Below are 25,750 nucleotides of genomic sequence, written 5' to 3' on the forward strand. Positions count from 1 at the left end.
AAATCATTCTGTTCTTAATTATTTAATACCAAAAAATAAATTTTGAGTTTGATTCAAGTGGAGTGGGCAGGTTTCACAGATCAGAATATATTTTACTGGCAGCCACTCATTCAAACAGGAGAAGACTAGAACCTCTCCAGACGTTGGGCTTAAGCCACTATAATGGAGAAAACCTTTCCGAAGATTCCAGGAGCAGTCATAAGTCTGAGTGAAAGAACCACAAGCTGGAAGTGCTGAAGTTCTATTCTGAAGTTCAGGAATTTCCTGTTGGCTAGGTGTACATCAATATGAAAGTATCCAGAAAACCATAAACCATACACCTTCTTCTAGCAATGAAATGGTGGCAAACATGACCACATGGAATTTTGCAAATTAGGTCTCTATCCCAATTTTTTCTGGGTACCAGGGAGTTGTTAAAGTAGAACTGTCTCCTGAAAAGGTGCACCCTTCTCTGCAGGTTCCATGCTGGCCCACTGCTGTTCTCTGCAGGATAGAGTCCACCTCAAGGGTAAGAATACTATTGTGAGAGTGATCACAGAAATGGGTGAGGGAGGGATGCAAAAGAGATTATGTCAAACTCCAGGGTGTAGTTCCACTGCAGGACATCCAGAACCTGCTTATCTGTTGCTATAGTTCTCCTTGCTGATAGAAAGGGCTTAAAATGACCCACCAAGCAGGATGATGGTAGGAATGCTGGTGCTCAGAGTGGCTGACAACTCTCTAGACCATTCAGAAATGCCTTTTCATAACAAATAAGTGCAATGTGCTGGAGTCTGTGTTGCCTGAACAGAGGAGTGGGTTCTGTGCATTTTAAATTGATTCTAGGAGGTTCATATTCTCATTGGTGACAGAAATGTAGTGTTCTACAGCATTGGTTTCATGGTGAGCAATACAATTTTCCTTTTGGTACCTCTGTGTATGTGTGTGTCTGTGTGAGTGAGATCAAGGATTGTAAGGGGCACTACAGTCTTTTAGTGAGTGAAAGTAATCACCAGTTTTTTCCACTGGAGATGTCTGGCTTGTCAAATGGAAATTTTTATTGTTTTGCAACTCTCTTGGGAAATCTGAGGATCATAACAAGGATCCCCTCCTCATGACAATTCCCATTGCTAATACACAACAACGTATTAACTGAAACAAATGTAGCCTAAAGTATTTGCCTTCTTGTAAAATTGCCTAAAAGCAATTATGATTCCACTTGAGTAATTTGCCTGTAAATTCTTCCATTCAGCCACAGTTTATAAAGTCATACTTGGCCATCAGTGTTAAGTAGTTAGAGATCTGGAACTGTAGGAAAGCTGAGGAGAAGAGCTTTGACCAGTGTCTTACACACCCTGACTGCCAGGGTGGAGCACTGTTGTTTTGTCTGTTGCAAGGCAGCCTACATCACCAAGGAGTTAGCTGGAGGGTATGAACACAGAAAGAGAAGCTACTCACCTTCGTGCAGTAACGATGTTTGAGATGTGTCACTGTAGGTGCTCCACCTTAGGTGTCAGGATCGTCCTGCTGGCGCAGCTCAGAGATCTTGCCAGCTGTTTCTGCTGGACCACACATGCGCTGTTCCGCTGCTTCTCTTCGTGGTTTTTACATCATGTGCACAGTTCGGTCTCATACAGTTTCTTAAAACCGCACTGGCTCTGAAACAGAAAGCACAAAAAAGAATCCAAAGTGGGGAGGAAGGGTGGAGCACCAATGGGGATACATCTCGAAGAACCATCGTTACTGCACGAAGGTGAGTAACTTCTCTTTCTTCTTCGAGTGTCCCCACGGGTGCTCCACCTTAGGTGACTGAGTAGCAGTACCCTCCCCCCAAGAAACTAGTAGGCAGGTACTGGATTCAGGTCTTGTCCAGGACAGACAGCACTACTGTGGACAAGGAGGTATCCTCAGTCATCTGTCAGTAGACGGTGTAATGCTTGACGAACGTGTCGTAGGATGCCCAGGTTGTCGCCCTGCAGATATCTTGAAGGGGAACTCCTCTGAAGAATTTTGATGACGCTGCCATCGCTCTTGTCGAAGGTGCCCTCGGTTGGCATGCCAAGGACACGCTGCTCAGGGAGTAGCACATCATGATGCAAGATGTGATAAGGTTAGAAAGTCTTTGCGAGGAAACTGCTTTGCCTTTACAGCAATGAGCTATGGACACCATCAGCCTCTCGGTTTTCCGAAAGGGCTTGGTCCTGTTGATGTAGAAGGTCAAGGCTCTTCTGACATTCAGGGAGTATAGTTGCACCTCTCGTGCTGAGGCATGTGGTTTAGGATAAAACGTGGGCAGCACTACAGGCTTGTTGACATGGAAATCCAAGGAGACTTTGGGGATGAAATGGGGATGTAACCTGGGTGTCACCCCATCCTTATTAAAGATCATGTAAGGTGGAGTCACCATAAGGGCCAACAATTCACTCCTTTCAGGCTAATGTGATTGCAGGAGAAGGCGGTCTTCAGCAACAGCAGTCTGAGCAGAGCCGTGGCCAAAGGTTCGAACAGACCTCGTCAAAATCTCTAAGACCAAGTCCAAACTTCACAGGGGCGCCACTGGCCACCTCAGTGGGTATAGATTCTCCAGCCCTTTAAGGAATCATGCCATAAATGGGTAAGCAAAGACCGACGTGCCAGCTACTGTGTGTCTGAAGGCCAATATAGCAGCCAGGTTTACCTTTATCAATGCTAGTGCTAGCTCTTGCTGTTTCAGATCTAGTGGATTTGTGCTTCACTCGGTAACAGTTGTCTAGAGGAGCACCAGACCCCAAACTATAGCCATTTCGAAAGGTAAGTCTTTCGTGTGTTTTCCCATCTGCTTTATATGAAGACTGCCTTTACTTGGTCTGAACAGAGCTCTTCCGTCACATTGAACCAGCGATCAGCCAGGCTGTGAGGTGAAGGGTGCACAGCTGTGGGTGCATGATCACTCCCTTGTGCTAATAACAGGTCTGTAGGACAGGGCAGGAGGAGAGGCGCATGCAGCGACATTCTGTGGAGAAGCAGGAACCAGTGCTATCAGTATAAGTTTGGCTCCATCCCTGTTGACCTTCTGCAGCACTCTGGGAATGAACACTGTGGCTGGGAACGCATAGAGCAGTGGACCGCTCCAACTGATTAAGAATGCATTGCCGAGGGAGTGCGGCCCCAGGCCTGCTCTGAAACAGTGTAGCTCACACTGGTGATCGGAATCCATTGCAAACAGGTCTAAAACTGGGAATCCCCATCGGTGAAACACAAGGAGGAGAATATCGCTGCTGATCTCCCACTCGTGATCCTGTGCAAAATGTCTGCTCAATGCATCTGCTTCCATGTTGTTACCCCAAGCAAATAGGAAGCAGTTAACGTTATGTCATTGTGGATAAGCCACTTCCATAAACGGACAGCTTCTACACTGAGAGAGAGGGAACAGCCCCTTCCCCCCCCCCCCCCCCCGGACGGTTCATGTAATACATTGTAGCAACACTGTCCATGAATACTTTGACAGACGTGTTGCGAATGCATGGCAGAAAATGTCTGCAGGCATTCCGTGCTGCCCTCAGCTCCAGTAGATTTACGTGGAGAGTCAATTCCATGACAGACCATCAGCCTTGCACGGACTGGCCGTTGAGGTGTGCTCCACAACCCAGCAAGGAGGCATCTGTCGTCATGAGTGCCCTGGGCTGTGGGTGGTGAAAAGAAACTCCCGCCAGTAAGTTGTCTGGCACTGCCCACCACTGTAAGTATTTGAGGAGATCGCCTGGTACTGCCACCCATTTGCACAGATTTCAATGTACAGGCCAGTATATGATTGCTACCAGTGCTAGAAGCATCAAAAACACAGATGCATATCCCGAACCACATACGTTGTGACAGCCATGTGACCCATGAGCTGCAGGAATATTATGATCTGCACCTTTGAACCTGTTGACACTGTGTGGACAAGATCCTGGATAGCCCAAAAACATTGAAATGGCAGGTATGAATGGGCAGTGATGGAGTTCAGCCTCACCCCAATAAACTCTATGTCTTGAGTTGGCTCTAGGGTCAATATCTGTTCATTTATGAATAGGCCCAAGGAAAGAAAGTTGGACTTCATGACCTGAACCATCATGTTGATCTCCGCATGGACCTCCTTTTATGAGGCAGTCGTCTAGATATGGGAAGATGATGATGTCCAGGAGGTGAAGATGGGCTGCAAACACTGCAAGAGTCTTTGACAACACCCTCGGAGCAGTAGCCAGGCTGAAGGGCAAGACTCGGTACTGAAAATGATTCTCTCCAACCACAAACTGAAGAAATCACCTGTGGGCAGGGGGGATAGTTACATGAAAGTAGGCATCCTGAAGGCTGAGAGCCATAAACCAGTCCCCTTGATCGACCGCAGGAATTACAGAAGTCAGTGTGACCATTCTGAATCGCTGTTTTCATAGGTGGTGATTCAGATTGCAAAGGTCTAGAATGGGTCCCCAACCCCTGGACTTCTTTTGCATGAGGAAGTATTGGGAGTAGAAGCCCCTTCCTCTGAACTAATCCAGCAGGGGCTCCACCACCCCACGGCAAGAAGGTGGTCTACTTCCTGCTGCAACTTAGTTTCGTGAGAGGGGTCTCTGAAGAGGGATGGGATTGGTGGAGTGGTGGGTGGGATGGTTCGAAACAGGATAGCATAACCCGAAAACACTATTTCTAGCATCCGTCTGTTGTAATTCTGGACCATTGGTTGAGATACGGTCGTAGCCAGTGGTGAAACTGCATCGAGGAAGGAGATGGAGCTACTGGCTTGGAGGGGGTGTGGCTCTAGATGATGCTGTCAAACTTGCTGCCTCAGCTGTTGCTGCTGCTGTGGCCATGAGACTGCATGTGTCTATGCCTCGGTGGTCTTTGAGAAGGCCTGGACTGCTCATATTGTCAAGGCTGGTACTGTCTGTGGAAGGGTTGAAAGTACCTCCCTCTGGTATGGACCAAAACATCTGTGCCTGAATGGCGGTGGGTACATACCCAGAATCCTAAGGGTAGTACACAAGTCCTTACTTGAGTGAAACACCGTGTCTGTAGATTTGGTGGACAGCTTATGATTATCAAAGGGCAAGTCCTCTACCTTTGCCTGGAGTTCTCTGGGGACGCCCGAATTCTGCAGCCAGGATGCCCTTCTCATAACTAGGGCCATGTCAGCTACATCAAGGGCAATCTGGACACTAGCCCTGGAGGCAGTGTAGCCCCTTTGGACAATAGCCTTCAATAACGACTTTTTTGAATCGGGCAGATACTCCATCAGCAATGCCAGCTTGGAGTAATTATCGAAATTGTGATTGGACAAGTGCACACCATAATTAGCCATGCGCAACAACAGTGCAGAGGACGAATAATTTTTTCACCCAAATAGGTCCAGTCATTTGGAGTCCTTGTCCATAGACTTGCATTGAGGCACCTTCACTCTCTGTAGTGAGGATTCCACGACGAAAGAATTTGGCTGCGGGTGGGTAAACAAGTATTCCATATCCGCAGATGGGATAAAGTACTTCTTGTCCACTCTCTTATTTGTGACGGGTGCAGATGATGGCATCTGCCAGATGTTATCGGCCGCCTTTATGATGGCCTAACCCAGTGGAATGGCCACTTCTGCCAATTGAATTCCTTGAGAGTTGGCCACCCAACAAAATAAGTCCTGGAAGTCCTGGAGGTCACCCGGGGGAGACATATCACCCAGGCCGCCTTTATGATGGCCTAACCCAGTGGAATAGCCACTTTAGTAGAGACGGAAGTCTCAAGGTCTTCAATAACCCTTGTCTCTTTTCAGGCATTTCTGCCAATTGAATTCCTTGAGAGTTGGCCACCCAACAAAATAAGTCCTGGAAGTCCTGGAGGTCACCCGGGGGAGACATATCACCCAGGATGACTGCTTCGTCTGGTGAAGACGAGGAAGGACTGTTGGGGGAGGATTGTCTGGAAGGAAATCCGCATCAGAGAATCGAGCCTCCTCTTCCCCAGACAAAGGTGGTGAAGACAGAGGCTGAGAACCCAGTGGTGGTGGAGGCACCAGAGAAAGAGTGGGAGACCAGAATGCCACAGAAAGCCTTTCTGGTACTTCCACCAGCTCTTCTACGTATCGCTCTGTATGGTGACGCCATTCATTGTCTCGAAACCTTGCGCAGCACGGATAGCGATGATGTCTGTCTGGTGAGTGATGCGCATACAGTGAGTAATGCCCGTAGTCATGCCCATGAGATGAGTAAGAATGCAAATGCCTGGAGTACTAAGGTGGTGACATGGAGGGACGGCTACTTCATTGCCTCCTGGATTCAGCCTCATGCTGCCGAGGGTATTGAGGTCTCAACGCTGGAGATGGTGACCTTGAACTACAGTGGGGAGGTGAGGGACCTCAAAACGGTGACAGAATGGAATACTATTACAGAGAAATCTGTGAAGATACAGATATGGGTGATGTCAAGCGCTGAGGTGAGGGTTCTCAATGGTGCCTATGCCTTGACTTGGTGCTTGCTTTGCCAAGGTTTGTTGAAATTGTTGGCACCAATGAAGTCGATGCTGAGAATGTAGGAACTGAATGAGCCAGTTCTGTATGTCGCAGTGCCAGAATTGTCAGTGCTGGGAATGTCGGTGTCACTGTCTTGAGAGTTTGTGCCGCTGGCATCAGCGCCGCACTGTGAGACTTAGCTAATACTGCTGCCGAGGCCTCCATGCAGCTGAAGTCAGGGCCATTGGTGCCGCCTTGGGACATTCGGGAGCTTGTGAGACACACGGTTCCATCTGTCGCATTGGAGATGAAGGCTTCCTCTTAGTCTTGGCCTTCTTCGGAGCACGAGAGACCACTGCAGTGCCCACTTCAGCCTCACTTGTCACACCTGCAGGCAGACAGGGTCGTGATCAAGTAGGAGAGACTCTCGGACACTTGTGTGAGACCACTTTCTTTGAAATGTAAAACACTAACAGATAAGGAGTAGGCTGTAAAGATTTACATGGTTTTGAATGTACATATGTAAAAATACAACGTTACAATGTTAGCGTCGTGCATATCCTGTGGAACCTCACCATCTTTCCAGCACAGGCACAGTAGCTCATGTAGGGGTTCCAGGAGTGTGGTCTTCTCTCTAAGGCAGCTGCAGGAGAAGTGCAGGGAGCAGAGAGAGCCACTTTACATAGCCTTCATCGACCTGACCAAGGCCTTTGACTTGGTCAGCAGGGATGGTCTGTTCAAACTGCTCCACAAGATAGGCTGTCCTCCACGGTTACTCAAGATGATCCAGTGGTTCCACGAAAACATGAGAGGAACCATCCAATATGACGGCGCATTATCGGATGCTTTCAGAATCAGGAGCGGCGTCAAACAAGGATACGTGCTTGCTCCGACATTGTTCGGGATCTTCTTCACACTCCTCCTGAAGCATGCCTTTGGATCTTCAATAGAGGGCATCTTGTTGCACACAAGATCTGATGGGAAACTGTTTAACCTTGTAAGGCTGAAAGCTAAGTCTATGGTGCGAGAAGTCCTCATCAGAGACATGCTGTTCGCAGACGATGCTGCTGTAGTGTCTCACACAGAAGACCAGCTTCAAAAACGGCTGGATCGGTTCTCCAAAGTGTGCAAGGACTTTGGGCTTACCATCAGCCTAAAGAAGACAAACGTACTCGGGCAGGATGTTGCTGAATCCCCATCAATCAGCATTGACAACTATACATTAGAGGTCGTCCACGAGTTCGTTTACCTCGGATCCACCATCACTGACACCCTGTCGTTGGACACTGAGCTAAATAGGAGGATCGGAAAAGCGGCCACAACTCTGTCCAGACTCAGCAAGTGTGTGTGGAATAACAACAAGCTGTACACTCACACCAAAATGCAAGTCTACAGAGCCTGCATCCTCAGCACCCTCCTTTATGGCAGCGAGACTTGGACCCTGTATGCCCGCCAGGAAAAGAGGCTAAACGTCGTCCACTTGCACTGCCTCAGGCGCATCCTTGGAATATCATGGAAGGACAGAGTGACCGACACTGCCGTCCTCGAGCAAGCTGGAATCCCAACCATGCACACCCTTCTCAGGCAGCGTCGACTCTGCTGGCTTGGCCACGTCCACAGGATGAATGATGGAAGGATTCCGAAAGACATCCTGTATGGCGAGCTAGCCTCTGGCAAAAGACCTCCTGGACACCCCCAGTTGCACTACAAAGATGTCTGCAAGAGAGACCTCAGAGAGGTAGACATCGAGCTGAACAACTGGGAAGAACTAGCAGATGACCGCAGCAGATGGAGGCAGGGGTTACACAAGGGCCTTCAGAAGGGCGAGATGAAGATCAGACAGCTAGCAGAGGAGAAGCGAGCGCACAGAAAGCACAATAAGGACTTGCCAGACACCCACCACATCTGCAAGAGATGCAGCAAGGACTGTCACTCTTGTGTGGGTCTTCATAGTCACAATAGACGCTGTAAATGAAGTCCTCAATTGAAACTTTAAAGGGCGCGATCCATAGTCTACGCAGACTGAAGGATGCCTACTACTACTACTATGTAAAAATATAATTCTACATTTGTAAGTTACACTTTCATTGTATAGAGACTGCACCACAGTACATGTATAATGTGAACTGAGAAAAAATATTTCATTTTTACAGTGCAAACACTTGTAATCCAAATAAGATGAGCACAGCACAATTTGCATTGTGTTGTAATTGAAATTGAAGAAACACCCATAAATAATTATTATTTACCAGTGGAATTGAAAAGCATTTGGGAGTCAAAATGGACAAGGAATGCGGCATAAAATGACAGTGGAAGACTGTGGAAGAGAGGACCAATGCAATTCTTGGATGTATGAACAATAAGTGAGAGAGAGAAGGTGATTTAATGCTGGTGCCACATTTTAAAAAGAATACTGAAAATCTGAAGAGAGCCCACAGACGAATCACAATGATTAAAAGGCTGGAAATAAGGCCTTAGTGTGAGAAACTAACAGAGCTCAGTGGCTTAGCTTGTCAAAAAGAAGATCCAAAGGTGACTTAACTACAGTGTTTGACTACTTTCATGTGAAGAAAAAAGCGGGTACCAAAGGACAGACACGACAAGAACCAATGGCTGTAAGTTATCTCCAGCCAAGTTCACATTAGAATTAAAGCACACACTTGTAAAGGAGTGGATGATCAGAACAGACTACCAAGGAAGTGCTGGATTCTCTCTCTTGACCTCTTTAGATCAAAACTGGATGCTGCTTTGAAAAATAGTCTTTAATCAGACAAGTTATAGGCAGTGGTGGATTAGTCACAAAGCCCATAGGGCTGTACTCAAGGGACCCAGAAAACTGGTGGAGGTGGTGGTTTGGGGGTCTGGGAAAAATTCCTTGAAGGGCAGCAGAAACCCAGATATCTGACCACTGTGCATGCAGGATGGGAAGAGCCCCCACACACCAATCCCACTCCCCAACAGCAGAGCTAGGCAGGCAGGGGAATCGGGATGCCCTCTTCCTTAGCAAACCCAACCCAGTTCCATCCTCATCAGACAGCACAGGAGAGGGGAAGTCTCACCAAGGGGCAACCCTGCCCCCATCAGAGGCTGCAGGACTAGGGAAACCACCACCCCAAGGCTGTCCACAGCAGAAACTGCAGGATGGGAGAACAGCCACAATACATGGAAGCCACCCAGGAGCTCCCAAATACAGCCCCAGCAGAAGCCATGGGATGGTAAAAGCCCCTCACTCCTGTGCAGAAGCCATAAGGCAGGGGAAGCCTCCACCCTCAGCAGTTCCCCACCCATCTTCAGCAGAAACCTTTGGCTGGGAGAAGCCCCAGCACCTGATACCTGTTCCTGGAAGAAACCTTGGGGCAGCAGGGAAGCCTCCTCACCCAACACCACTCTCTAGCAGAAGTGCTGGGCAGGAAGGGTGGGAGATGCCCTAGTGCTCTGTCTCTGTTTGCCTCTAGAAGTACAGGGGATGGTGCAGTCCTGGGACACTCTGCTGTGCTCTAGGGCCATGGCATGGGGACAGAGCTTCTCTGGTCTTGGGGCCATTAGGAACGAGGGGGAAAAAGAGAACAATAGGTTGCAGGGCTGCAGTGGAAAGAACTGTGGGTGGAACAGGGGTGGGCTCCAGGGAAGAAGCAGAAAGGACTCAGGCTGCGAGAGGGACTGAGGTGGAAGGGGCGGGGCCACAGGTGAAAGGGTGGGGCATGGGCCCCCCACCTGCTTTAGCTCTGGGCCCCAGGAAACCTTAACTCACATTTGATTATAGGGATCACTATAAGAGTTATTGAGTGAAATTCCCTGGCCCTGTGCAGGAAGTTAGAACAGCTCAGAGCTCTGCAACCGAAATAGTGAGAAGAGCCATTTTTTTCTAAATTCATTTACAAAATCAATACTTCAAGAGCCTGAGTGCAAGTGAATATGAGACAGTCCTTAATAAATAACACCAACCATACTTTTTATCACCCCTATTTTAAGAACAGCACACACACATTCGTTTGTGCCACCTAGAAAGCTAAGGTACCCATTGTCAGGCTTAATCCACCTCAGCCGCCAAATCCACCCTTTATCCCCATTCCCCAAAAATCCACCCCCCATCTCCAGGCTTAATCCCTCTCAGCCCCATACTGCTTCCCGCATACCCAAGCTTAATCCCTCTGAGCCCCAAACCACCCCCCACATACCCAGGCTTAATCCCTCTCAGCCTCAAAGTGCCCTCCCACATACCCAGGCTTAATCCCTCTCAACCCCAAACCAGCCTCCCATCCTCAGGTTTAAGCCCTCTCAGTCCCAACCCACCCATCCCCAAGATTAACTTGCCTCAGCCCCAACCTCCACCCCTACCCCCAGCATCAACAGAATTAACTTGCCCAACACACACAGCTCCTCCACAGGCAACGCCTCCCCTCTGCTGCTCCCTGCCACCTCCTCCTAGGCAGAGCTGCACGGCTCTGGCAGTGGCAGGCTTGGCCACCCCTCACCCCCAGCATTCCTGTGGCACTTCCGCTTTATGCAGTCAGGATGGCTCCCTGCCCTGCTGGCTGTCTCTTCCAGGGCTCCCTTCCTTGGCTACGTCTACACGTGCAGACTACATCAAAATAGCTTATTTCAATGTAGCGACATCGATGAATAACGTCTACACGTCCTCCAGGGGTGCCAACATCGACGTTCAACTTCGACGTTGGGCAGCACCACATCGAAATAGGCGCTGCGAGGGAACATCTACATGCCAAAGTAGCACACATCGAAATAAGGGTGCCAGGAACAGCTGCAGACAGGGTCACAGGGCGGACTCAACAGCAAGCCGCTCCCTTAAAGGGCCCCTCCCAGACACAGTTGCACTAAACAACACAAGATACACAGAGCTGACAACTGGTTGCAGACCCTGTGAATGCAGCATGGATCCCCAGCTGCAGCAGCAGCAGCCAGAAGCCCTGGGCTAAGGGCTGCTGCACACGATGACCATAGAGCCCCGCAGGGGCTGGAGAGAGAGCGTCTCTCAACCCCCCAGCTGATGGCCGCCATGGCGGACCCTGCTATTTCGATGGTGCGGGACGCAGATCGTCTACACGTGCCCTACTTCGACGTTCAACTTCGAAGTAGGGCGCTATTCCCATCCCCTCATGGGGTTAGCAACTTTGACATCTCGCCACCTAACGCTGATTTGAACTTCGAAATAGCGCCCAACACGTGTAGCCGTGATGGGCGCTATTTCGAAGTTGGCGCCGCTACTTCGAAGTAGCGTGCACGTGTAGACACAGCCCTTGACATGGCTTCCTTCTCCAGGGCTTCCTGCAGTAGCTGACTGCTCAGCAGCTCTAGAGGCAGCCACTGCTTAAACCAAAACCCCCCTAAATTCAGTTGGCTTAACAACAGTCAACTGAATTTTTTTGTTCAAGTGGCAGCAGCCTCTGGAGCATCAAGGAAAGTGAGTGGCGGCAGCGATTGGAGCCACAATTAACTCCTTAAAGAGCCACATTCTGCTCCAGAGCTGCAGGTTGCTGAGCTCTGGACTAGCTCTAACAGTCCCTTCTGGCCTTAAACACTATGAATAAAGATAATTTCATGTCTAGATCTCTACCAGTTTTGAAGTGAGAAATCAAGAACTCCATATCTTGCTGTTTTGCATTTGCCCATTACTAATAGGAAATTGGACTGAAAAGTGAGCAAGGTTATATTACATACAAGTCAGTCTCTCCCTTAGCTCAGGTGTTGGAGCCATATCAACAGCACTCTTGCCATGGCAGTTGACCAATGTTGGATCTGCACCATGACTAAGCAATAAAGAGCAGACTTCTACACGATTCTTCGAAGCAGCCTCATGTAAGGGTGTAAACTGCCAGAGATCCATTGCATTAACACAGGCTCCATGCTACAAGTAAAAAAGAGGTTCTTATGTTAGTAATGAAAGATAACTGTGACAGAGATCACAAGATTTTCTTTTAACAGCTTTTGCACTAGTTCAGTTCTTTTCAACTGAAATGAAAAATAATTGATTAATCTGCATCTACCAAAATCTGTACTTTGCAAAAAACTTAACTTTTGATGAGACACCTTTGCATCAGAAAAATTCTAGTCAACTGAATTCCAATACTTGTCTTCAGAGATTATTCAGACAAACGTACATTTAATTCTGTCATACAGGCATCTGACTAAAGCCCCAAAGTTCCACACCACTGAGCTAATATATTAGAGGTATGAAAATTAGTTTTTTTTTAAAACAGAAATAAGGTTGCAGCTGTAATTATTGTATGAATTAACCACAACTTTCCACAATTTTGCAAGATGGCAATGCTTACATATTGTTACATTCTTCCACTCACCTTGAGTAACAATTCTGTGACTTCATAATGTCCGTATGAACATGCATTATGAAGAGGTACGAGTCCACTAGATTAAATAAAAGAAAATAAAATTACATAGGTAGGAACCATTTATGAAGATTTATGAACTAATTTTATGGTGAAAAATTAGCAGATTTCAAAATCAATTAAATCTTAACCAAATACATTTACATGTGTTTCAAAAATAATGCACTTGTTAAGAATGGTATTACAACATGTTTTGAGTAATGTAACATGGGGTTTAATCTGCCATATATTAGTGTTAACAAATAACACTCATTGCATTCAAAATTATCCTGCAGCCAGAGACAAAGAGGAAGAAAGAGCTACACTACATTTTAGTCTTGGTAAAGGCAAATATTCTGGTCTATATGCACCCATAATAATTTTACGTGGTAGGTTATGTGAGAAATCTCCATACAAAGATTACCTTGCTTCTATGTATATTATGAAGATGTTCTGATATTTATAGGCAGCAGACTGATATAACTACATCAGAGTACAGAGCAAGACAATTTTGCTGCATTCTTCTGAAGCATGTTATACACTTAAGCATATATAATTATAAAACTTCTGAACCATTCTGAGGGTTATTGGACTTTCTGTATAGTAGCATCATTTAAAAATGAAAGTGATAAAGCCAATGACACAGGTCGAATCATAAGCAAAGGCCTTATAGAATGAAAAACATATATATTTGAAAAGGTGGACAAAAGTGACAAGCAATAAAACAAAATTATTTGTGTGTGCAGGAAAGCAAGGTGAGGCACTTGTGGCTCCACAGACATGGCTGAGTACTGTAATTTAAGCAGAAAGTCAACCTGTTTGTTATGCACGAAAAACACCCTCTCCAAACTTATAGCATTTATTCAGAGTATCAAGTAAAACATTTTGAGAATTTACATAAATTTAGATTATTTAAAAAATGTAGCATCCACTGTCCCTACTTGCCAGAGGAACAATGCATATTCTTCAAACTTCCCATGCAGTTAATATCACTGAACTCTTGAATGTGAGTTACCTTTGAAGAAATGTTTTAGAAATCTTAGGATATATCTACACTTAACAGGAGACTGACCCGGTCAGGGTCACTCTTCTGGGGTTTGATTTTGCACACCTAGTGGGGACGCATGAAATTGAATTATCAGGGGTTAACAGCTGACCCCTGTACACCTCATTCTCATGAATACTAAGGGAGGTCAACGGGAGAATTTCTCCCATTGACCTCCCTCAGTGAGGATGGCCAGATAAGTTAATCATAGATACGTCTATTTCAGCTACTGCACTAAGATGACTGAAGTATGCAATTATGGCTATGTAAATAATGTAGCTGGAGTTGATGTACCTTAGGTTGAGTTACTGTGGCGTCTACACTACTGTAAATGGGAGATGCTCTCCCATCATCATACCATACTCTTCTCATCTGGGGTAGAGTAAATGGATCAACTGGAGAGCTATCTGTGGTCGATTTGGCAGGCCTTCACTAAACCTGATAAACTGACCACTGGTGACTCGATCTCTGTTCTGTCAGTCCCAGCTGGAGTGCAGATGTAGCCTTAGTTATTTTCCATAGTTATGTTTTATATCTGAAAATTGAGAAATAGAGGCTGAAGAACATAATTTTCTGCATCAGAGAATTCCACAAAAAAACTGTCATCTTTCAAAATGGCAGCCATCTTCTAATATTTCAAGTAAGGACTTGAAGCCATAAGGTGCCATTACTAAAGAAGAGTACTGCCCAATTCTCTTGGTCTGATTCAGTGTCCTTATCAGCCTCCCAACACTGCATCTTCTCTCACATCTTGCCTAGAGGCAAACTGACTTCATTCTAATTGGGCATTTTGAAAACAGGCATCTTAATTAGTAGAACCTTTGGCCTGAGTCCTCACGGAGAACAACTGGAGATGGCAACGATTTTGAAGAATGTCCAGAAAAATCAGTTCAATCAAGTTTAGATCCACAAACACTAACATACAATCATATTCAGATGATGTCATGAAGGAACAATTCATTAATGTTGTTTGGGTGGCAAACCTACATTAAAGTGTTTATATTAAAATTTAAACATGACCCTCAATTTCCTGTGTTTCTAATACTTGGTTTTGGAATAAATGCAACATATCCCTGTAACATATGCTATTCTAACTTACTGATACAACTTCTCAAGTGACAGTTTGTGCCTAGAATTAACTTTTCAAGCAAATAATTCTAACCATAAACCACTATTGATAAGTCCGTTTATCCTGAAATTCTCTTTCAGTTGATTATCAGTGTTTGGAATCATGTAACACCATATAAAATGTGTAACACAACATGCAAGCATACAGAATATGCACCTTAAACATAATTCATTTTGATAACTGTAGAGCAATATATAAAGTAAGTTTTACAACTTCTTTGACAGCAGATTCAATATACAGAGGACAGTGCCACAAATTAATCTTCAAATGTTCTAGTATGCTTAGAATTGTCTGAGAGATACTCTGTGTGTGTCTACATTGAATTTTAAAACACATGGCAGCAACTTTCACAGACAAAATCTATAGGCTCACAGAACAGTGCTAGAAACAGCAGCACAGAAGTTGAGGTTGGGGCTCTGAAGCCTGCGGCAGATTATAGAGCCCAAGCTATGGCCCACGACATGATGTCTACTCTGCTTTTCTTAACTTTATCCCATAAGCTCAAGTCTCTAGACCCAAAGCTGAGACTAGCTGTCACATGTTTAAAAATGTGCAGATATGCCCAAAATTAACTTAGTTTTTCATTTGAAAGACCTCAGGACTCAAGTTCTTGGTTAATGGTGCACTGAGGAGAACACTAGATAATTAATAGAGAATTTCCCATGTTGGCAGACAGGTGGACAACATAGTCTGGTAGCTCTTTTTCTAAAGTCTAATAATCTCACAGTCAGGGCATGTCTACACTTGGGAATAAAGTCAAGTTTGTTAAAGTCGAATTTTTAAACACGAGATTTTATAAAGTTGAGGTTGAGAGTCCTGACCAACTCAGAAAGTTGATTTAGTGTGTCCCCACATGGGTGCCTGAATCCGACTGTGGTAGCAGTGCATTGTGGGCATCTAGCCCACAATTCCTGCAGCCCGTTACATTTTAGGATTTTGTGCCAGTGTTTTATGGAGGGAAAAAAGTTGCTGCAAGTGGTTCTGGGTTTCTGAAATCATCCCAGAATGCATTCTCCTCACCTCCCCTTTCTGGCTGGGAAAAAATGGCATTTTCATGCCAATTTTTGTCTTGACCGCCAGCTGCCATTACAAACACTAACATGGATCCCAATATGCTTCAAAGTTTCATGCAGTGTTTTTTGCTCATTTCCAACAGTGCAACACAGTATCTTCTGAACATAATGCCCATGCAGTATGAGCTCATTGTTTCTGGGGGCATTGCCAAACATGAATCTCTGGAGAGAAAAACCATGGAGTTTCTGGCAGCACTAGAGTCATTGTACAGTGTGAAGTGCAGGTTCTGGAGCCACAAAATCAACACAGATTGGTGGGTTCACATAATTTTGCAGTTAGGGAATGACTAGAAGTGGCTGTCAAACTTCCACGTGAGTAAGGCCACTTTCAATGAACTTTGTGAACTGCTGTCTCCTGCCCCAAACTGGAGTGATACCAGAATGAGACATGCTTTGTCAGTCGAGAAGCGTGCGGCAATTGCTCTTTGGAAGTTTGCAACACCAGACAGTTACCACTCAGCTGGTAATCTATTTGGAGTGGTAAAATCTATGGTGGGGGCTGTCATCATACAGGTAGCCAAAGTGATCAACATGCTTCTCCTCTGAAAGACAGTAACTCTGGGGAATGTGCTGGAGATGGAGGACAGGTTTGCTGCCTTGGGGGTCCCTAACTGCAGTGGGGTCATAGATGGAATGCACATCTCCATCCTGGCAGTGGACCACCAGGCCTTAGAGTACATTAACCGCAAGGGAAAAACCGCAAGTTTGCTATGGTGTTGCACGCGTAGGTGGATTACAAAGGTTGTCTCACTGACATCAATGTGGGGTGGTCAGGAAGGGTGCATGATGTGTGAATCTTTAGGAATTCTGGTCTGTTTAGAAGACCCGAGAGTGGTACTTTCTTCCCAGACCAGAAAATCACCAATGGGATCTAGAAATGCCCACAGTGATTTTGAATGACCCTGCTTACCCCTTGTTTCCTTGGTTCATGAAGCTCTGCACAGGAATTCTGGACTCCAGTAAGAAGTTCTAACTACAGGATAAGCAGGTGCAGAATGGTGGTAGAATGTGCCTTTGGCTGTTAAAAGACAGGTTTAGGTGCCTTCTGACCCACTTAGACCTCAATGAAGAAAACTCTACCCTTGTCATTGGGGCCTGCTGTATTTTTCAAAACATTTGCAAAGCGATACCTGTGTGGAGGGCTCAGGCAGAGATCTTGGCAAGAAATTATCAGCAACCAACCCCAAGGGAAATCAGGAAAGCCCAGAAAGAGGCACTGAACAGGAGGACTGCCTTAAAAACCAAGTTTGTGAATGAACATGAAGGGCATTAACTGGCATCCCTCATCCCCAATTATGCTGTTTCCTTGGTCTTCATGAAAACCTTACCGCCCCACCATCAACCACGAGATGAGCATCACCACCCACACAAGTCCAAAGCATGTTAACCAATAAACAAAATTCTTTCCCCAATAAATAATGTTTTTATTTAGGGAGCACTAATAGAAGAGTGAGCAGTATAAGAAAAAAGGATAATAAGGTCACAGTTAAAGGTTAGCTTTCTGGTCAGTGTTGATTTTGTGGGGCTATGAACCAGGGCTCTCCATGGCCTTTCCCCCCTTGTTCTAGGTACCTGAGAAGAGGAGGGTGCTGAATGTGTGGAGGGGGGAAGTATTATTAATTACATGCGGAAGACAGAGCTAGGATCTGGGGAATGAACTGACTGGGTTGAGGGAGGTCTAAAATGATGTTGCCTGGAGTGGCTGGGGAATGCAGTGCCCCATCCAGGGGAGGAGAATGAATGAGGTAAGGGTGGTATGTATCGGTGGTAACTGGCATGGCCTGGGAATGCTGTGACTCTAAAATGGAAGGTAATGTATAAGGATGGGGGGCATGTACTGGGTGAGGTGGCATGCATGGTTCACTGACTTTTTAATCAAGCACAGCTTCAATTAATGTTGAGGTCCCTGACTGCAATTTCTGTATCAATGAATTAATTAATTTCATCTGCTTGCCCATAAAGGACATGAATGAGTCATGCATTCATTCTTGAGAGTCCACCATTTTTTTTCCCCAGTCAGAGTTCTGTTTTCTACTTTGTGACTAGTTAAAAATAATTTTCCAACAATTCATTCTGGGTCTTCTTTTCCTCCACATCAGATGCAGCCTCTTATCTGCTGGCCTGGGCCAGCTTTGTCTTTTGCCAGGGTTGTTTGCTGATAAAACAAATTTAGAAATATTAATGTCATTAGCAATAGAAATATTTTTATCTTTACTTAGAACAATGACCATATTGACAAAGAATGGCTGTCTGTCTCTATGGAAGAACATATTGCAATTGCAAGGTCACTCTAGTCACTCTGAAGACTGAAGAATGCATTACTCCAACAAACATGATTTCAGCTATCTATGGCAGAGGTTTACCCTAAAAACTATGGTAAGCTATCCTCAGTACCTGAGAAAAAAAATTCTTAAAGCAATGCCGAGGGTGAGGGAGAAGAGCAGAGGGTGAGGGGGGTTCTGGTATGTCAGAGACGCTGGTCCATGGGGGAGTGGTTGGCTGCACTGTGCCATTGTTATAGTATGCCATCCCAGGAGGTATGCCATCCCAGAGGTTGCCTGGAGTGTGTGCTGCTTAAAGCAGTACCTAGATTTTAAAGTGGCTGCTCCAGCAGTTAAAAAATCATTAAACATCACTGGGGGTGTGCATGTAAACCATGGGAGGGTCTGACTGACTACCAGCCCCATGGGGAGAGGTTGCTGCCGCATGAGTTTTGCTCTGCACAGGACAGGCCCCAGGCCAAAAATCATTAGTGACTCACAAAACATGCATTCTAGGTGGCCAAATGAGACATCAGCCTCATCACACTAACAAGAAGGGATAAGGAAAGATTACTCGTTCTGTTCAGGTACCATGTTGGAAAATTTGCAAGAATGCTCTGTGGGTCCATACTTCCAGATCATTTACTGGTGGCTTGGCACTGTAAGGTGTCTTACCGTGGAAGCAGGAATAAGTCAGGTCTCCCTAAAAATCTTGTGAAGAGAATCCAAAAGTGCCTGTCTAAGACCTTCAGCTTTTTGTCCAAACAGGATCTGAGCTCCATCCCCAAACATATAAACAAGTTGTTCTAAGGGAAAGGTGCATAGACTCTCCACCCCACAATTGCAACATACTATTATCAGGAGAAAAAAAAAACCGCACACTTACCAGAAGTGCCTCTCCAGGATCTGGGTTGGCCTCTGAAGCTGCTTAAGTTAAGGAGCTCCAGCTCAATAAACAGCTCCTGGCTTTCAGGATCTATTTTATGCTGGAATGGATCCTGCTGTCATCCACCCCTTCCATAACAGGACACACTTCAGTATTCTCCCCACAAATATAGGAGTCATTGGGACTCTTGGGGGAAGAGGCTATGCATGTCCTCAGAACAGCATGAAGCTCCATGTAGCATTTGCATTTCTGGGGAGATATCCCAGACTGAATGTTGTTTCTCTTGCATTTCTGATAGCTCTGCCTCAGCTCCTTAATCTTCACACAGAACTGCTGAGTGTACCTGCTGTACCCTTTCTCATGACTCACAAAATTTTTGCATAAATATCAGCATTCCTTTTGCTGGATTTGAGCTGGATGAAAATAGCTTCTTTGCCCCACACTGAAATGAAGTCCAAGATCTCCTGATGGCTCCATGAGATCCCTTTTGAGATCCTGGGAAGTCATGGCTACGAGCTGTGCTAGGTGTAATGCAGAGATGTGATCCACACATCTGCTTGCCGTGCTGGGCAGTGAGGAAAGGAAATCTAATCAAAATTCCCTGGGTGATGACCACCGCTTCCTGTCACCTACTTACAGCTCAGCTGGAGAACAGTGGGGGCGGAGCGATGACTGCAAAGGACACCTCGAGGGGCACTGTGGGACAGTTTAAAGGCTAATAAAATCGATTGTAACAGTGCTGCCATCTCCACTTGTCTAGTTTGACTTTGCAAATTTGACTTCTCGAGTTACTTCAGACGGAAGTCAGCATTACAAAAGTCGACCTTAGAGCCCCTTAAAATCAGCCTGTTGGGTGCTGAAGTGTAGACAAATCGTTTATAAAGTCAAACTTAAATCTTTAAATTTGACTTAATCTCCTAGTGTAGACCAGGCCTAAAATGTGTGGGATTAGGAGCGTGTTTTGCTAAGTATATATACAACCTTACAACAATAGGATGCTGATCTTGACCACAAATAAAAAATTCCCATCAAGCCATCATCTAGACCTACTCCAGAATTAAATCTACAGATTTAATAAAGCAAGAACATCAAAATCATACATCTGACTCTCCCCATTTCACTACAGTATTTTATATAATTATCTCGCTTACCATATAAGAACATAAGTATGGCCATACTGGGTCAGAACAATGGCCCATCTCCCCCAATATCTGTTTCCTAACAGCGGCCAGCAGCAGGTGCTTCAGAGGGAATGAACAGAACAGGCTAATTATTGAGCGATACATCCCTGTCTTTCAGTCTCACCTTCTAGTAGCCAGAGGTTTAGGGATACCCAGGGCATGGGATTGCATCCTTGATCATCTTGGCTAACAGCCAATGATGGACCTACCCACCACAAACTTATGCAATTCTTTTTTAAACTCTTCATCGTATTGGCCTTCACAAAACCCCTGGCAACAAGTTCCACAGACTGGCTGTGCATTGTGTGAATGAGCACTTCCATCTGTTTGTTTTCAGTCCGTGGTGATTTGTTTTAAATCCCCTAGTAATTTCACTGGGGGACCCCTAGTTCTTGTGCTGCATGAAAGGCTAAGTTAACACTTCCCTATTCATTTTCTCCATGCCATTTGTGATATTACAGACCTCCACCATTGGACTCAGTTGTCTTTTCTAATCTGAAGAAGGCCCAGTTATTTTAAGCTCTCCTAATACAGAAACAGTTCCATTCCCCTAATCTTTTTGCTGCCATTCTCTGTACTTTTTTGAACTCTAATAGATCATATTTGAGAAGGTGCAAGCAGAACTGCTTGCAGTATTCATCAAGTGGGTGAGCAATGGATTTATATGGAGGCTATATATTTTCTTTTATTATTTTCTATCTTTTTTTCAATGGTTCTTAACATTCTGTTGGCTTATTTGCTCATAATGTACATTACACAGAGGTTTTCAGAGAACTATTTACAATGATTCCAAGCTCTCTAGAAGCTAATTTAGAACCCATCATATTGTACATATAGTTGGTATTTTGTTTTCTACTGTGCATTGCCTTGCACTTACTGACACAGAATTTCATCTGTCATTTTCTTGCCCGATCTCCCAGTTTCGGAACTCCCTTTGTAAGTTTCCACAGTAAGATTTGGACTTAACTGTCATGAATAATCTATCAAATGTGTTAATTTTCTTTAGAAAAGACTACCCTGCTCTTTCCTCGTAGCATGGTGTTAACTGATGGTAATAGCTGTGAAACTAAGTGCTTCCTTGTCTCATCAGCTGTGCATACACCACTCATGCATATACTTGACAAGAAAAGCTGGTTGCAGAAAAGTGTCACTAAATATGCCTTTTGTCTTTAACAGCTTGCATTAATGTTTATTGCCAAAACAATACTAGAAGTCCACAAACACTTGAAATTGTCCACCGAATACACAGAGGACGCATGAGAAACCAAGCAATCTAGGTTTTTTAAATACACTTATTTAATGAAGGAATAATGCATACAACAAAGATCTGCAAAACTAAGCAGTACACCATCCCAATTCAACGTTTACAAAGGCTTTTACAAAAGATGATTTACTGGAACAAAAATTTTTGTTCTGGAAACAACTTTGCTCCAATTCTTGTCTCCAATTTAAGATAAACTCATTTTCAGATACATGCTGAATTATACAAGAGAACAAAGAAAAATAATTCTTAAAATGTAACTAATTATTGAAACCAGAGAATGAATTAAAAACGGATATACGTACCCCTTGTCCTTTGCATGAACATCAGCGCCATGCTGCAGCAGAAGCTGGACTATTCGAACTCTGTTGTAGCCTGCTGCTAGATGCAAAGGAGTGGACTGCAAACAAAAAGGAACAGAGAGAGAGAGAGAACGTATATACGTTTTGCTATTCACAGAGCGCACATCCTAAGAGAAGTAATTGAAGTTCATTAACAACAGAACGAATGCTTAAAAAAGGCTGAGAATCATTATAGGAGCCAAATCACCAATCTCACATTCAAAATGTGGAATACCCTGAAACTCCTAACAACTTCAGGGTACAGTATTCCACATTTTTTGACTTATTTAGGATGCTTCATTTAACCTCTGCAGCCTAACTTTGTGACCCTATTTTTGGACATCTTGGCTATAATTAGTAAAGTCCAGGTCTAACGTGTGATTCTGGGCATCCATGAGAAAAGATCTTGAGTGACTACAACTTTTCTCATTATTCCTGAAGAGAAATGCCACAAACAACTTTATGGCAGCCAAAGAGCAATTAAAGAATCTACTTCTCTCTTCAAATAGTTGATTCGTGTACACTACACGAATTAGTGATGGTTTAAAGCACTATGAGACATGCTAGTATAATTTGGTAACTATAAAGCTCTTCATTGGACTTCAGAACTTTGTTTTTAAAAAACCTACCTCGAATCTCTGATTCCAAAACATGTCAGAACTCAACGTCCTGCTTTTAACGCCAAGCCAACATCACCAAACACTGCTGACATCTTTTCCCACCTTCCCAAACTCGTCTCCCTCTCTCCTTTTCTTTATAGTTCATAATTTCACTATCCACACAAATTCCCAAACACCAGAATACATTTGAGTCTCCCCCCACTTGTAACTCACTGCTCATCCCACCCTCTTATTACTTCCTCCACAGCTCTAAAAATCTAACCTTACTTCATATATTAGTGTTAACACTCTTCTCAATGCCTTTGGCGAGCTCTTATGAAAGGCATCAGTCCATACAACTGCTACTGCCAAGACACCTTCCTCTCATGTTTCTCATCACTGCTTTTAAGGTTCTAAAAAGACTCTGCTTCTGCTTACATATCTCATCTTTCTGCTTTCCACTCATTGCTTTCAGTCAGTATAAGCCAGACACTTAACTACTTTCTTTGTTACTTTCTCACATAGACATCAATTTTTCCATTGTAAACATTAAGTTTGCAATAGTTTGAACCTTTGTTTTCAACCTCAATCTTTTTTTCCCAGCTGATATTTTATTTGCTGAAATTATTCCTTAATGGAGGATTCATAGTAACAGCCATATTGGGTCAGACACTTAGCCCAGTATCTTATCTTCCAACAGTGGCCAATGCCACATGTTCCAGAGGAAATTAACAGAACAGGTAATCAAGTGGTTCATCTCCTATTGCCCTTTCTTCTGAAAAATTTGGTATGATCTATCATACAAGTTATTTCCACTAATTATGAGTGATTCACTGAAAAAATCCAATCCAAAATACTGCATAATTCAAGATCTTCCCATGAGCAAACACATAGAATCATAGAACACTAGGACTGGAAGGGACCTCGAGAGGCCATTGAGTCCAGCCCCCTGCCCCCATGGCAGGACCAAGTACTATCTAAACCATCCCTGATAGACATTTATCTAACCTGTTCTTAAATATCTCCAGCGATGGAGATTCCACAACCTCCCTTGTCAATTTATTCCACTGTTTGACCACCCTGACAGTTAGGAATTTTTTCCTAACGTCCAACCTAAACCTCCCTTGCTGCAGTTTAAGCCCGTTGCCTCTTGTTCTATCCTCAGAGGCCAAGAAGAACAAGTTTTCTCCCTCCTCCGTATGACTCCCTTTTAGATACCTGAAAACTGCTATCATGTCTCCCCTCAATCTTCTCTTTTCCAAACTAAACAAGCCCAATTCTTTCAACCTTTTTTCACAGGTCACATTCTCTAGACCTTTAATCATTCTTGTCGCTCTTTTCCGGTCCCTCTCTAGTTTCTCCACCTCTTCTTTGAACTGCGGTGCCCAGAACTGGACACAATACTCCAGCTGAGGCCTAACCAGCGCAGAGTAGAGCTGAAGAATGACTTCTCAGGTCTTGTTCACAACACACCTGTTAATGCATCCCAGAATCATGTTTGCTTTTTTTGCAACAGCATCACACTGTTGACTCATATTTAGCTTGTGGTCCACTATAATCCCTAGATCCCTTTCTGCTGTAGTCGTTCCTAGACAGTCTCTCCCCATTCTGTATGTGTGAAACTGATTGTTCCCTCCCAAGTGGAGCACTTTGCATTTGTCCTTATTAAACTTCATCCTGTTTACCTCTGACCATTTCTCCAATTTATCCAGATCATTTTGAATTATGACCCTATCCACCAAAGCAGTTGCAACCCCTCCCAACTTGGTATCGTCTGCAAACTTAATAAGCGTACTTTCTATGCCAATATCTAAATCATTGATGAAGACATTGAACAGAACTGGTCCTAACACAGACCCCTGTGGAACCCCACCTGTTATAGTTTTCAAGCAGGATTGAGAACCATTAAGAACTACTCTCTGGGTACGGTTATCCAGCCTGTTATGCACCCACCTTATAGTAGCCTCATCTCAATTGTATTTACCTAGTTTTTTGATAAGAATATCATGAGAGACCATATCAAATGCTTTACTAAAGTCTAGGTATACCATATCTACCGCTTCTCCCCTATCCACAAGGCTTGTTATCCTATCAAAGAAAGCTATCAGATTAGTTTGACAAGATTTATTCTTTACAAACCCATGCTGGCTGTTTCCTATCACCTTACCACCTTCCAAGTGCTGTAGCCAGACAAAGTCTCCCCCTGACAAGCCAGCTTGCTCGTTGCCCCCCCCAACTGAGGAGCACACAGGGCACGGAAACGGCTGCTGACAGCACAGTCTTTGATGCCCTCATTGAGGCCCAGATATGCTGGCTTATCGTGACCCTGAGAAGCAGAAAGTACAGCTAGAAGGCTAACAGGCCAGACTGTCAACATGCGGGGGGGGGGACCCTCAAGAAATCACCCCAGCTGGCATTGATCAATATGATGTGCACACACAATCACCCAGAAGGGGACGTGCCCCGCCCGCACAAAAGAATGTCCTGTACTCCTAAATTGCTTATCTCTTGTCTTGCAAGTGCAAACTAAGTAAGAAATGCTCTTGTAACAAACTGGTGTCACAAAGACAGACCAGTATGATCTGGCACCATAGATAAGAAAGAGAATACATAATCCAAAAGGGGTATAAAAGATGGGTCCAGCAGAACTTTAACTTTGAGTGCATTCAACCAACTTCCTGCTGGTCGGGTCAGGTGATTGCCTCCCGAGGTCCACAACTGGGGACGCCCAACCTCGTATTCTTCTTTCCGCGGAACTGAGTGACCGATCCGGCTTGGCTACGCTGGTATCGAGAGACGCAGAGAGGGTAAGATACACCCATGCTAGGTCTCTGACTTTTTTTGTGCACAGCTAAAGAACTAGAGCTCTGTAACTAGATGTCATTGTGCCAAGATGTCATTGCGTTAGATGGTAACAGATATCTTTGTATTGGATTGTAACGTAACTTGTTAACACCTGTACTTTGCTAGCATATAAGAAGTAAACAATAGCTTTTCGTAACCGTACGCTTATAACTGTAGCTTAATAAACTTGTAACTAGTTAAGATCCAAGCCTAACTATTTTGTTAACCCTTTTGTCACTGCAACACAGCCGGCACAACAAAAGAACTTTAACCGTTTGGTTACTACAGCCTGGCCGTGGGTGAGTGTGCTAGGAGCTGCCTGCTCTAACAGTAAAAAACTGGGTTGCTTAGGACCC

General features: G+C 44.7%; 1 protein-coding gene across 1 annotated transcript in view; it reads right to left on the reverse strand.

The window, feature by feature from the left end:
* The window catches only part of TNKS (tankyrase), a 315,995-nt gene that overhangs the window by 103,556 nt on the left and 186,689 nt on the right, over window positions 1-25,750 (reverse strand). Inside the window, exons 6-8 of the mRNA XM_074993939.1 lie at window positions 21,916-22,010; window positions 12,748-12,814; window positions 12,110-12,296 (exon numbers count right to left, since the gene is read on the reverse strand). Of these exons, the coding sequence (XP_074850040.1) occupies window positions 12,110-12,296; window positions 12,748-12,814; window positions 21,916-22,010 (349 nt within the window). The remainder of the gene's footprint in view (window positions 1-12,109; window positions 12,297-12,747; window positions 12,815-21,915; window positions 22,011-25,750) is intronic.

The sequence above is a fragment of the Carettochelys insculpta genome, chromosome 4 (genome assembly GCF_033958435.1).
Source record: "Carettochelys insculpta isolate YL-2023 chromosome 4, ASM3395843v1, whole genome shotgun sequence".
Classification (NCBI taxonomy): domain Eukaryota; kingdom Metazoa; phylum Chordata; order Testudines; family Carettochelyidae; genus Carettochelys; species Carettochelys insculpta.